The following is a 15,327-nucleotide window of genomic DNA, read 5'->3' on the forward strand; positions in this document are numbered from 1 at the left end:
GCGAGGCTGGCTCGTCCCCCTGCCTGCGCTCTGACAAGTCTCACGCCCGCACCACAGGCGAGACTCAGCGCCCGAAGAAGCCACCCGACCCAATGCAAACGCGAAACAAGGCAGAAAAAAAAAGGAAACAAGCAACATTAGCAAAAAAAAAAAAAAAAAAAAAGGGGGGGGGAGGCAAGCCCAATGGGCACGCGAGCCGAGCTCCCTCCAGCCCGTGGCCGGGACGCACACGGTAGAGACCTCGCTCGGGGCCAAACCCCCGGCCGTCGCCGCCGCCCGGCCCCGGGTCGCTTACTGTGCGTGGCCGGGCGCTCCGGGCGAGGGCCCCGCGCCGTCACCGCCGGCTCTTGCCAAGTCGTCCCGGCTGCCCGCCGCGCGCACGCTCTCCTGCCGGCGCCGAGCGCTTTGTACCGAGCGGCTCCCGGGGAGGAGGAAATCGACTTGTCACTTCCTGAAGTGTTTGCAACTCGTCCCTTTAACCGGCCCCGGCCAGGCCGCCCGCGCCCGCCGCCGCCGCGGGGCCGCCCGACCGCGGCTGCGTGAGCTCGGCCCGGCGCTCAGCGGGCGGCGTCGCGGGCCCGGGCGCTCGGCGCGGCGGCGGCGGCGGCGTGCAGGAGCCGGGCGGCGGCGGGCGAGTGTGCAGTGCGCGCAGCCGCCGGTGGGCGGGGAGTGGGGGGGTCGTGGCGCGCCGCCGGCGGGGCTAGAGGGCGTCCTAAGAGCTGAGCTGCGCGCCGCTCGCCGGGCCCGCGCCTGCAAGGCCCCGGGACGCGGGAAGTGGCCCTGGGCCCGGGCCGCGCAGCCTCCGCCACCGTCGCTGCCCGGGCCCTGGGCCACCGGCCCCGCGGGCTTCTCTCCCTGCCCCCCGCACGAACCAGGACGAAAGTCCTGGGCCGCATGGGCTTCAGACGTCCCGCTTCCGGGTTGTTAGGTGTTGAGGTTGAAAAGAAATGGACATTTCAGTGGCGTGCAAATGGCAGGGGAGGGGGGCACCTTGAAGTGTTGTCACACTTTGGGAAAGTAAAGCTAGTTTCCTAACTCTGGGCGCTGATCGAAATAAAGGAATGTGTACTTCAGAAGCCACATCCAAAATACATGCAACTGGCGAAGGAAGGATTTGTGGTTGCTAAGCAGAGGCAGAGCATGTTTAGTTCTGTAACTTAGGATGTTGACTTAAGTTCAGGAATGTAACCCTGATAGAATAAGCAGAGTATTTTCATTGTGCTGCTCACCTGGGGGAGGGGGATTGTTTTCCTTGTGAAGTGAAGCCCTAGATTTCCCATTACTCCTTCCTCCCCGTGTACGTTACTTTATTGACCTTGTATCCAAAAAGAGATTTTAAAGAGAAGGTTTTTTAAAAAGAACTCCCTATGCCTGTTTTGTGTTCTCCTTTTGCCAAAAAAACAAAACACCTCATTACTTTACATGGATTGTGTCTGCAACATTTGAATGGTTCTATTCATAAATCAGGAAACTTTTTCTGTTGCTTCTAGGAACATTTAATTGGTTTTAATCCAATGTTTCAATCCCAGTATCAAACATAAATGAACAATTAACTTCTTGAGCCTGTGTGCACTTGGGAAGCTATTATATTTCATGGCTATTGCTGAAATATTGCAGTTTGTCATCACACTGGACCCATTCTTTTCAGAAAAGCACAAGCTAACATCTCCTTTCACACTATGTACGGCTCACTCCAGTGATTTCTGCTGCATGATTAGGATGGACAACAATCAGTGGAAAGGATGTGAGTCTATTCATTTCAAGTTCATGACGCAAGACATAATCGGTTCGTCCTAAGAAAGCTAAAATGAGCTAATAAACAGAATACTAAGATACTGCTATCCTTAACCCTTACACATTGCTTTAAAAAATGCATGAAGGGGCAATTTTGAAATGAATAATAACCAAGAACCTAGCGTGAACAAAGGAAGGCACTAGGGATAACCTGAGAATCCTGCTACATTTAACCAAAAGCATCAGCATTTCCCTAAAGCCATCTGATATCACTGAATCACCTCAGTCTTTGAGAGCTTTAAAGATAAAGAGTTTAAATTACTAACTTTTTATTAGGAGGCCTAGAGTGACTCCTGCTGGCAAACATTCAGTTTATTCCTGCAATTACTAGTTCATCAGGTCAACTTAAAAAACAAAATGCAGGAGTCCTAAGCCTGGAAACAATTAACCATTATTCTTATTGCTTTCAGGATGATTTTAGTCTCACAAAATTCCAAGGATGGTGGTTATGGCCACTTCCTTTGCTGTAACACCTCCTTTCCAACCTAAAGCAGCCTGTTTTTCTGGTTCTGAGGCTTTCTTCAGACTGTCTAGAACTAATATACCTGCTTAAGAAGTTGTGCTACTAACCAATGAATACCTATTTCTCATTTTCTGAATTTGAATCTCCAAAGGCTAAATATATATACATTAAGGCCTATGTCACACTTAACCTTCCATACTATAAGCTCTTTCCCCACATGACATAATAGGTCCCACAGATATGCTATCAAACACTCTCACTTCTTAGTGTTCAACTCCATGGTTCTTTATTATAAAAAATCCTATCCAAAGGTTCTGCTCAATTCAGAAGAGTAGATATGAAGTCAGTTGAACTCTGGATTTAAAATTATGTGAACTGTAATGGGGTGGCGGGGAGCTAAACTGTCTACCTTTGTTCAATCCTAAAGGGTCAAAACCAAATCAGAACCAGATTTAGAGCACAACCAGACACCTAAACACAATTTCATAGGCCAATTTAAGAATAAATTCACAAATAATCTAAAAACCAATCACTTATAACTCTTTCATTATCATCGGCCAACCCTAACTTGATTAAGCCATGAAACATCCTGGGAAATATAAAATGCACAGATTACTTACAATCTTTTACTCCAAGAGCAGTACACGAAACCCAGGAACAAGACACAGCAATACTTGCTCTCCTCGCTCCCCCAAAGGAGGACTACCAAATCGAGGGATGCTTGTGTGTATGGTATGCATCATGTATCCATTCAAAACTGCCTAGGAGATTTAAACTGAGGATCCACCTGTGTTGAGAGCTCCCCTGTTCCAAGTTTAAAGCTCTTAGGCAACAGGAGACAATAAGGGTGTGTTTTATTAAGAAAGGGTGTAACCAACTATAACTTGTATCAACAAGCTAATAAAAGTATTCACCTAAGCACATTCGTGCAGAAGAGGGTAAAGGTTGGGTTTTGATAGGCACTAAGGAGAGTCCTGGGCAGTTAGTGGGTGTTTCATTTTTATGCCTTTAGAACCAGATAAATGCGATGTTTAAACAACAAAGAGCTAAGCTTTGAAGTTTGAGCAAGTACCAGTAAATGTTCAGTTTTTCCCGTCAAATCTATCTGTATCTATGGTTGTAAAAAGAGCTCACTGCTAAAAAAATTATAAACTGGTTTGAGAGAATAACATACTATTCATTTTAGACTAACAAGTGAACTAAACAAATGTCAAACATGTTGTGCATTGGACCCAACAGCAGTATGCAGATGCATGTGTATTAACCCCTTTATTCAGCTTCCAAAAGCCACTGCCTCTTTGTCACAACCGTTGTATTAAAAGCCAGTCATTCACATTTCACACTGTTCTTTCTACATTTGAAAAGATCTTTTTTAAAGCAGAACCTTTTAAAATTGCTTATAATAAGTTATGGGAAGACAGACATAACCAAATCTAACTTAAGTATTTTCAAAGAGACTGGCTACTGAAAACAAGTTAGCAAAATACTTCTTTGGAAAATATGGAAAGTTTTTGGTTATAGATGGAAGCCAAAATTCTGAACTCATCATGGGGGTAATTTTCATATGTGGACGTTATTCAGAAAAATTAAGTTCTGTACTTTTTCCCACATCTATGTCCAGCTACAACTAATAACCCCACCTATATTAGTATGTAGGTAGCATATGACACACTAATACTTCTGATCCTTCCTTTCTTTCTTTTTATCCACTCATGAAAATGTGTTACATAGCTCTGGGTGGAATCTCATATGTATATTTTTATTCTTTTTAAAGAATTAGTTTGGTTCTTGAAGACAAAATTACTTTTTGGTCCAAGAACTAAATAAAACAAATTTATTTTCATGGAAAAATAACCACAGCAGTGAATTTAATGATACCAATCTCACTCCTTTGATACAAAATAAGAGTTGAAAGCAGCTTGAAGAGGAATGACTATTGAAATCAGTGCATGTGAAGCCGCACAGCTTTGTAACCGAATGTCTAGCACCATTGAGGTACGAAAGCATGCCAGCTGGGACGGCATTGTGCACCACAAAGTATGGGTTGTAAGCCTAAGTCCTGAGCACAAACCCTGGTTTCCAAGTTGGCAGGTGCTGAAAACACAGTAAATGTCACGCTTGCAACTCACTGGATGAAGAGCTCTGGGTAAAGTAAGCTAAAAAGAACAGAGTAACAGTTAAAACTTATTTCAATTTGATATTATCTTTTTTTTTGGCAAAGTTAATAGGAGCTATTAGTATTATGTGCTACAAGAAAATACAAGCACGAAAAACGGACATTGAAAGTTTATACATGGTAAATAAAAAGCAAAATAAAGGTGTAATAAAGGCCTTTCACTACCACATTCAAAGTTACTGGCATATGTTAAACTTACCAAACCTATTTTACTATTCTAATACTAAAGTTCAAAAGCATAATCCCTGATCTAGATTTTAATTAATATGACCATAACATCATTAGTCCCCTAGTTTGCCTCAGTTACTCCACCAAAGACATATCTAAAAACAACTTACAATATTTTCATACTGCTATATACATCATTTAATCTAGAAAATATTTCAACTGTACACCCAGGATAAATGTTTATGTTACCATGTTCAAATGAAAACCATTTCACCTTTTTTTCTTAAATATTCTTTAGTAGAATTCACATTAACTATTTGAGATACAAGCTCAAAATTTAATTTTTCTCTTGTCAACTATCTGCCACATAAATCACTGCCTCAAGAAAAAACTATTTGTAATCTATCCAAGCTACTGCTATCCTGCCTATCCCCCTAAAAATTAAACTGAATAAATTTCATTTTCATTAGAGAGGAAACTAAAACTTTGTACTTTGTGATTTCACAGATCCTAAGTATAAACACCTGATCTAAAGACTGAATCCTCTGGATTTAAAATATCAAGGAAAGAAATTAGTCTCTGGTTCCAACGGGTAAAACATTCCTGGGAGTGGTATGAAAAGAACATTTGCCCTACATATTAGCCTGTGAATTTAACTCTCCTCAGCAATTTGTCAGTCTGTTATATTAACCAAAAGCAAAGATCTTTTGTTTTAATTCAGACTCATTACTGTTATAAGAGAGAGAGCAGCCTTGCCTATTTTGTATGTACATATCCTGCAGCTATAGTCTAACCTTACCTGAAATATAAAAGAATTTATATGAATGAGAAGTTGGCTTGCTATTTTAAATAAGAGTTACAGCTCCTCTTAACTTTCTTGAGGAATCAAAAAACAAAAACACAAAAACACCTTGATCAAAACCAGGTTAGTCATCCATTGTACTGTTAAACTACCTAATTTAAAGAAGTAAAGCTTTGATTATGTTCTGTTCTAAAGAGGTACATCATATCTTACTGACCTCATCTCTGTAGAACTTTCTTAAAATGGTTCAAAGACTGAAAGCTCTCTGGAATTAACTAGAGAAAGCAACATAGCTCTGGCCACCATTTCTATTGTCACACTAAGCACTCTAGACATTAAGGTAGTCATCTAATGACCAACAAAAAGATTAATGAAATAAACAAATCTGAAAACCCAATGTTTTCTAGACTAGCATAAGTAATGGATTTACTATACTTTTACATACTATACTGCCAGTTCCAGTATAGTACTGAACAAATCAGATTAAACTATTTAAAGTACTACTCAACATCAAACTAAAATGCTACTGTGAATGGCACTCTTAACAGCAAAGAAAATAAACCTGACTCACTGATCAAAGAAATCAAATCTGGATGATGAAAGATAGATATCAATTCTAAAATCTTAGCCCACTGCTTCCTAAATAGTCAGTAAAAGACCCAAATCCAACTCAAGAACTTTCATTAAACCTAATGCTACCAGCTTTCTAATGCATGGTCATATGGGGACATGCTCTTGGTTCCTTTGTTTGATGTTATTTGGAATAATGCCTTGGCACTCAAACCTAATGAGGGAAGGCACCATATCCTTGCTCATTTGTTTTCAATTCAAATGCATCCACATTAACATTTTCCCCATCATACCTATATTAATTACTGAATAATTACCACTTAAACAGACAATGACCTAAATCTGAGGGGTATTCTTAGTCTCTACTGAAACACATTATAAAGGACATTTAGTGAAAATCTAGCATTATAATATCTGGTCCTCATTTTTTAACTAAATAAAAAGGTGCTTCAGGCCAGGCATAGTGAAATGTACCTGTACTTTCAGCTACTTAGGAGGCTGAGGTGGTAAGAATTGTTTCAGCCCAGGAGTTCAAGGCCAGCCTGGGCAACAAAGCAAGATCCTTGTCTCTCTTTTTTTTTTTTTTCCCTTCCCTCTAAGGAAGAAGAAGCTACATCGTATGATTTTCTAAGAAGTTCTGAAAGGCCTACCTATTCTAAACTTTCCCTTCTCACTTATCTACCACTTCCTTCTCTCTTCACTCATTTACTCACTCCTAGAACAAAAATGCCTTACAATGGAACTGAATACATTAAACTCCATGGAACTGAGAGGTAAAACCTGAACAATTAAATGCATTAGCTCCAATGGGAAGAAGGATCCTACAAGGAAAGGGCATTTTTTGGCATTGGCGTATGCTAGAAATCACACTAAGCTGCTTTACATGTATTTTCTTACTTGATATTCAGACCTCTATTAGAAAGGGTATATATCACTGCTCTCTCTACTCAAGCAAGCTGTTTCAAGGAAAGATATGAAAGGAAACCAAGGTTACATAAGTATTTACATTAGGCACTTTGCTAGCACCTTTAACATACTTAGGTTTCATTGGAAAATAAACAGTTACAGGGACAAATTGACAGTAACCTGGAGAGGACAGGGCATAAGAAGAACAGACCCACACACTACACTCAAACATGGTCTCTAAGTGGCATGAGAAGGTAGACATCCCAAAGCCTGGGACTTTAGAGTGGTAAATTAGGTCATCTCTGTGCAGTTTGTGTTTGGGGCAGAAAAGAAGCAAATTAGGGAGATTCTTCAGATTATCACAATTTTTCTTAGGCCCAGTCTTGATTTCAATCTTACTATATATAAAATGGAAGTGAACTAAACAATAAGATGTAAATTTCTGAATTACTTGGATAAAACATCTCTGTGGTCAAATGAATACAAACTGAATTATCAAATATATATCGGAGGCAATACTCAAATCTAAAGTTTAATAAAGCATTCACAAAGATTTTTTTGGACTGAATACTCATCTGATTGCTTCAAATATTTTATTATATGTACTTTTTAAAATATATTAATATATGAGTATGGATACCTTAGTTTAAAAGGACCATCAAGTTAACTTTACCCCTAACAACTGATAGCAAATGGAGAATTTAATCTTCCCAAATGCACAGTTCACCCTTGAACAACATTGGATTGAACTGTGAGGGTCCACCTATATTTGGCTTTTTTTTCAACTAAACCTAGATGGAACATACAGATGTCTGGGATGCAAAATTTATGTATAGAGAGGGCCGACTTTTTGTATATACCTAGGTTCTGCATGGCCAACTGTGGAGCTGAGCATGCATGATTTGGTTATACTTGGGTAGTCCAGGAACCAATCCCCTGAGTATACTGAGAGATGACTGTACTAGAAACCTATTTCATAGGCCTTTCTCTAAGCCTCAGATCAACTTCAGGGGTTACTAGGAACAATGTTTCCTTGCCAAAATCCATATATGTTGAAGCCCTGACCTGAGCCCATGAGGATGAGGCCCTCAGGATGGGGTTAGTGCCCTCATGAGAAGCAATCAATCTCCCTCCCCCCGCTACCGCAGCACACACAAACAGGTCATGTAGGCACACAGGGAGATGGTAGCCACTACATGCCAAGAGAAGAGGATTTAAAATGAAATATACCTTGCCAGTACCATGAGCTTGGGATTCCAGCCTCCAGAACTATGAGAAATAATGTCTGTTGTTTAAGCCACCTAGTCCATGGTATTTTATTATGGCAAACATGAGCTGACAGAGACAAAGAAGACCTTTAATCACCTACCGAATGCCCTTGTTTTACAGAGAGAAAAACTAAAGCCCACAAAAGGAAAATAACTTGCCTAGGTCCAATCGTTTTCTTCCTCCAAAATTTAGTAATTTTTGAAGATCATTTCTCTTTGATATTTGTTCTATCACTTTACAGATTTTAAACACAAATTACCTGTTATTATAAAATGAAATGAACCAAAATAAATTCAACTAAATTTCAAGTTCAGAAAATAACCTATTTCATTTGTCACAAATTAAATCATTAATCAAATGGACTTAATAATGAAATGATCTCTCTTATTTCTGCTACATAACGTCTTTGTCATACAGAGATTCCAATGGCAAGCCTCAGCTCGCTAACTAAAAAACCCTTTGGGAAAGATAGCTTATTTCATAGGGAGCACCAGTATTCGGAATGGTACTTTTAGTTGAATACAGTTAATTACTTTTTAATTAAATAATAACCACAATAATTGGCACTTCCAACTACAAAGACAAGTAGAATTATGTTCTATCTCTTGAACAAACTATGTTATCAATTGTTTGACCCAACTGGCTCTCTTCTCAGAATCTGAGCCTTCCTTCTAGGCTCACTGGGGTTCTCAGAGGAGATAAGCAGCTTAGATTTGTGTGCCTTGCTTATAACTGCTTCTCAAAAATCAAAATATTACTCTCATTTAAAACAACAGTATAAAAGCAATTTCGCTGAAATACAAATGGCCCTCAAAGGTTCTATTTATAAACAACACAACATATAGTTTTCACGCAATTTCAGGCTTTTCCTCCAAAACTTGCATGGAGCTCTTTAATTCATTCTGGTATGTTTTATTAAATACCATATTATGATTTTTTCCATTCAGACACCAACTACACTTATTATGGAGGACATGGAAGGAAAAGCTAATTATCACTGCTTCAGTGCATCTAAATTTATTTCATTACCAAAATCAACAGAGTAGAGGTTAGATGCTGTCATAGAAAGGCAGATGGATACGGAGTATAAAATGCTCTTTCCTTTACTCTTCCTCCCCCAACCTTACCCCTCAAAGTTCCATGGTTGGAAATCATCCTAACATTTTTTCATCCTAACATTTTTTAGCCAGGATGTACTAAAATTAGATGGGAACAAAGGCCTGACGTTTTCCTATTAGCAGAGGGGGTAGGAGGAAAATGTGAACTGCCAGCACCCACACTCCTCTACATTTAGCCTCTTCCTCCTGATGAGTCCCTCCTCTTTGCAGCAGTAAGGCAAGCAACAGCAGGGAACCACCGCCATCCCAACACTGTTCTATTCTGCAATCAGCACTGAGGATAAACTGCTTTATCTGTAAGTATGCTAATGAAGAGTGAGAAATACAGTTCACAGTCCCCTTATTCAACCAGAATATTTTCATATTTCTAAGCTAGTCCGATAATATACAGGATATGGTAACTGCTCGATCATGTGTAAATTTTTACGTATTTGGGAAAACAGATGTTTTAGATTCACTTTTCTTAAGAAACTTCGGGATAGCATGAACAATAAGGATCATTCACTATAATACTTATCATTTGCTGATGCAGTAATAATACATACGTAAAAATATAACATGAGAAAAACAAAAAATGTAGATTTTGATTTTTTATTATCTTCCCCTAATAAGCTAGAAAAGTAATTTGCAAATACTTTAAGACACAATTGATCTCTCAGTTGTAAGTCTTCCTTACAATGGAATGGTATCAGCATGACAAAAGTACATTCTGCCAGCCTATACATCCCAGTGTTTGAAGTTCTACTCCATAAAAGCAGGATAGGATATCAATACATTTGTGTTTTAGGAATTATTCCTATCTTTTTAATTTTATTTCCCTGGGCCTAAACTAGTGACAGCTCAAAATTCAGCTACAGAAGCCCTTTTAATGATTAGTCTAATGCACTGTGTTATAAAGATTTTTAAAACTCAGTAAGTACTAACTCAAGCTCTCTTTTTTTCCTGGTTACTGGAGCCCATCTTGACATCTAAGCTGGAAATGAATGATCTTTCAACAACACTCCAGGGATTTTGCTAAGGTCATATTCAATCATTCATTAGGCTTCTTACCCGTCCCTTTTCAGAGTTCCATTGTAGAGCTGGTTTTATTCAGCATTTATGTAGCCTGTGGGCTTGGGTATTTGTCCGCTTGATGTTGAGTTTCATTTCTATGCCCCTAACATAGGAATCCATCAATTGACCAAAGAATTTCAAACTATTCTTTTACTTTTCTAACAAATTGCATGGTGTGTATGAAGAATAAATTAGCATTAATTTTCTTCCATTAACTGTTAATAAAACATGCTCATGAGCTCCCTCTCATTTCTTCTATGGACATCTCTGTTTCTTGCCTAACCAAGAGAAATGACAAGCATTTCTTAATTTTTTCTCACTATGCAATTGTCTTTCAACTACATATGCCCCTTGCCTCCCACAATCAAGCTCTAGGTCATGGGCAGCCTTCTTCCAGTTAAGTGTACTAGGCAAGACTCCTTTCAGAGCCCATCAACATTCCCCCCGACAATTAGCTAAAAGGTTACTACTGTGGAACACGAGACACTTGGTCTCCTGCTCTCAAAGGAGAGGGCTGTCTCTGGAGCACATACATTCTAGCTCACAGAGCCAAAAACAGGAAATCAAACCCCAGGGCTCTCCCCTGAAGACAAACTGTTCACATTTGTACAGATTATCATTGTAGGCTACCAGACAGACACACACACACACACACACACACACACACACACACACAAATATAAATATAAAATAAAATACTTAAAAGAACATAAATTAAAGTCTACTAACATAGGCAGGGATACGCTATTTCTCTGTACACCAATTTGAAGAAAATTATTTCAAGGCCATATGAAACTTAATTACTAATGTTGGGTCCTTAAAATTAAGGTTTCTATTATACTCTGGATAAATGTGAATTGAGATCAACATATAGTACCACATTACAGTATCATAGAAATTTAAAAATAAGTAAGTCAATTGAAGCACATTATTCATAAAATGATTAAAAGTCTTTTGTATATGTTTAGCTCCCTCATTCCCTCAAAATAAACACAAGATTGTATGCATATCGCCCATGAAGAAGAAAGGCAAACTCGTTGCTACTACAATGGGAAAAAAAAAAAATCATTCAAGGACAGTTTGTATTTATTTTAAAATGGCTTTAGTCAAGCTGCCAAAAGCAGTGTCAGGTTTGATTCTCATATACATAAATGCCAGTCCCAAAAAGCAACTCTAACTTGTGCACCTGGCTTAAAACAAAATGTTCTGAAAACTTTCTATTTGTTCATTGGTGTAACCCACCCATTCAGGCCCCAATTCCCTCTGGACTTGCGTACGCACTTCCTATACACAGAAGTGGCCTGTTAGGCAGCAATAACATCATAATGAAAAGCAACAATTCTGTGCAGGCTTCACAGAGAAATCTCGTTTGCATTTCAAACAAGTTTCCTCAAAATAAGTGTCTTTTGATTAAGTGAAATTACAATTCCACTTCTTATCCACAGAAAACAGTATTCACTACATAACTTACTACTCCTTTTTATAACCGCATAATTTCTGTCGCAGTTACCCACATATTTGTATGATCTAACAATACTCAGTTTAATAATAATGTATTTACAACTTGTTTCAGTAACTTGGGGACATTTACAGGCCTAGTTTTTAAGCAGTTCAGTATTATTTGAAAATATTAATTTCTTTTTGGCATTTTTGGACCTTCCATTTGTTCTGATTTTAATCTCTAAGAGGCCTGCTTCAAGCAGGATTAAAGTGGTAAGAAGAGACAACTTCCTTTTCCTAACCTTCTCAACAACTTCATGATTAAAAATATATATATACTATACACACACACACACACACACACACACACCTCTACCTTTACCTTTGCAAATGGAATAAACATGCCCCACATAATGACTCAAAAAGCTTTGCAACAAAGACCCATTCCAAGCTTTCTGTGAATCAAACTCAATGCCTCAGTCTAGTCACACAGAAAGCCTATTTTGTTGGATTGGTTCTTTAAAATAGCATATAGTTAACTCAAAATTCTAAGAGTACTTATTTATTACTATTATATTAGGAATCAAAGAACATTCAATGTGAAAAAAGCAACAAAGACCAGATCTCAATAAATTATAAAACTTTGTTTCTATCATTTAAGATCCCATGCCTTTATAAAAACAATACAATTTTGTAAAAAATTTAAATTGTATATATTTTGAAGTAATTTCTCACTTTTTACAAGTTGAAAATTAAAGCTTTTCCAAAAATGTTATTTTTGTTGAAAGTCCATGTAAATGTCTTCAACTATTTTGTGCAAGGCAGGTAGTAATCTTAATGGTTTATCTAAATGAAAGACTCATATTTCCCTATCCACCCCCATTCCCCCATGCCAAAAAAAGATGTAATGCTAGACTTCCTCAGTAATGGAATAACACTTGTCAAGTAAAAATTGTTAGTTTTGTAACACAATAGGCCCCAAAAGCTGAAAATAATAAAAAATTATGTAACTTTTTAAAAATTCATATTGACTCCAATACTAAAATATCACCCAAACACAAAGTGTAAGTATTAATATACCTTATCTTTGCAAAAACATTAATAACTGTTTCTCTAGTTAATTTAGCCCCTAACTAGAACATCTTTGTCCATGTATCCCTGAGGGCTTATATAACGTACACCACCCTTTGTGCCAGAAGAATGACAAAATTCAGTTCTTGATAGAGAGAAGTCTTTTAACACAAGTAGAGAGATGGTAAAAAGTAATAATGGATGACATGAGACTGAGCTGGCTGATTCCTGTTCTGACAGTCCAGAGATCAACACTAACAAGGAGCTGCATAGCTCCTAAAAATAACTGCCCAACTTCTTTAACTCAATTTTATATGTACCAGTCTTAGTTCCCCAACTGAACTGTAAATGCTATAAAGGCAGAGACTTAGCACCTGGGAGGCAGAATATGCCAGAAAAGAATGTGCTTTTAGAGTCAGACACATTCAGGTAAAAATCCTGCTCCATCCTGACTTCACTTCTCTCAGCTTCAGTTTTCTTATATATAGAAACAAGACTAAGTAATACATACCTCAAGAAAATACTGGAAGGATTCAATGACTTAATAAGACAATATAACTTAACATAGTGCTAGCATATAACAATATCCCTTAATTCTCTTTCCTTCTATCTGTTTATCACTCACAGTGTGTAGAAGACCATCAGCTGCAAAATACAGGCTCAATAAACCTCTTGATCAACTGACGCATTTCTCTAATTTTGTTTAATTATACATATAAAGGCCAGAGGCTTTTTCCCAGGTATTAAATACTTTTAAAAATAACTGCCATTCAACCCAAAATAGTATTTCTTATTATATTTCATAAATAGTCTAATATAACACTAAGAAAGTTGTTTTGCTTATTATTCTGGTGCTAAAATACTTTGGTCAAATTTTCATAAATACCTAAATTCAACTTTACCAAGGCACAAAAGTGAAGAATACACGCTTTCTGTAAATTCATTTACTACTTTAAAATTTAACTGTTCAGCAGTTACAGGAAAATTTTTAAGTCAAAAAGAAAAATATTTACATTTCAAATACAAAAGAAAATTAAAAATTATTTTTGGTTGATCTTGAAAACCCAACCACTTACATGTTTATGATTTTTTTTTCACCAACTTATTATATCTACTAAACATGTGCATCCTTTGTGCTTACTAAGCATTTATTTGCACTTGCATTTTCTGTGTCAGCTTAACTTTGCTGTGTAGCCTCTTTAAAAAGCTACCTGAATTTGTCCAAGGAAAAGTCTCACGTTTTTTGGAAAACCAATGCTGCTACACTGTTTCCACATCTGCCTCCAAAGCTGAACTTGGGTGTTGGCAGCTCTTCAAAAAATTCAAATCCTGTCAGACAAAATTAAAATACTTGTATTAGAGACTGAATCTCATAGTGAAGGGAAATTTGTATTAACATTGTATTTTTAAACCTTTTATAAAACTATGATTCCAAACTCTAAATTGTGCTGAATTTTATGTTTCAATGCTACTGGGTACGCATGGCCCATGTAACCACACCTCAAAACATTTAGAACTGAACAAGACACAGACAAGAGCAAAAACAAATTGCAAAAAGAGGCTTGCCATCTATCCCCCATTTCTTCCACTTCCTCTTTGCTGCCCCTCCGACTCCCCATCTCTGTTAGCCTACTTCACCACCTAGCTTGTAGGAAGCAGCTAGTATATGTTGAGTTCTTACCATGTGCCAGGCACTGTTCTAAGTGCTTTACATGTAGTAACTCAATTAATCCACACCACACATATAAAAGCACTTAATATAGAAAGGTTAAATAACTTGGAAATAAAACTGAATTTGTAGAAGATAAAAAAGTTCTAGAGATGGATGGTGGTGATGGTTGCAAACAATGTGAATGTACTTAATGCCACAGAAGTATATAATTAAAATGGTTAAAATGGTCAATTTTATGCTATGTATTTTATCAAAATTAAAAAAAAAAAATTGTAACAAAGATCAAGTCCCAGCCGGGCACAGTCACACACGCCTATAGTCCCAGCTACTCGGGAGGCTGAAGCAGGAGGATCATTTGAGTCCAGGAGTTCATAACCAGCCTGGGCAATAGGGTGAGACCTTGTCTCTTAAAAAAAAAAAAAAAAAAAAAATCAAGACCCAAACTGGACTAATGAAGGGGTCTGGGAAGACAAGAAACTAGTAACTTGCAAAACAGCACAGTATGATTTTTTTTAAAAAATGTATTTGGAATCAAAGCCCTAGGTTCAAGTCCCAGCTTTACCACTTACTAAGGTGAGACATATCCTGGTCAAGTTACTTCTACATGGATCCTGAGTTCCATGCAAGAAGGTAATGGATACAATGTCCCTATCAAACTCATGGTGATTTTGTAAAGATCCCCATAAGATAATGTAGTGTTTTCCGAAACTATAAAATAGAATGAAAATTTTATTATTTTGTTCTTAAAAAATAAAGCAAAGTTGGAAGGTCATTACTAAAATGTTAACCACGGTTTTCCCTCAGTGATGGAACTATTCTGGAAGA

At 37.8% G+C, this 15,327-nt stretch overlaps 1 protein-coding gene across 3 annotated transcripts in view; it reads right to left on the minus strand.

Moving 5' to 3' along the window:
- Positions 1-15,327, minus strand: part of LOC138376182 (protein FAM53B) — a 145,976-nt gene that overhangs the window by 111,090 nt on the left and 19,559 nt on the right. For 2 of the 3 annotated variants that reach the window (XM_069460231.1, XM_069460232.1), the window contains one exon: positions 13,990-14,159. In XM_069460231.1, coding sequence (XP_069316332.1) covers positions 14,065-14,159 — 95 coding nt within the window. In that variant the 3' untranslated portion in view covers positions 13,990-14,064. Of the gene's footprint in view, positions 1-295; positions 14,160-15,327 lie in introns of those variants that run through there. The other variant, XM_069460230.1, reaches the window with a different exon arrangement.

This window comes from Eulemur rufifrons, chromosome 28 (genome assembly GCF_041146395.1).
Source record: "Eulemur rufifrons isolate Redbay chromosome 28, OSU_ERuf_1, whole genome shotgun sequence".
NCBI lineage: Eukaryota > Metazoa > Chordata > Mammalia > Primates > Lemuridae > Eulemur > Eulemur rufifrons.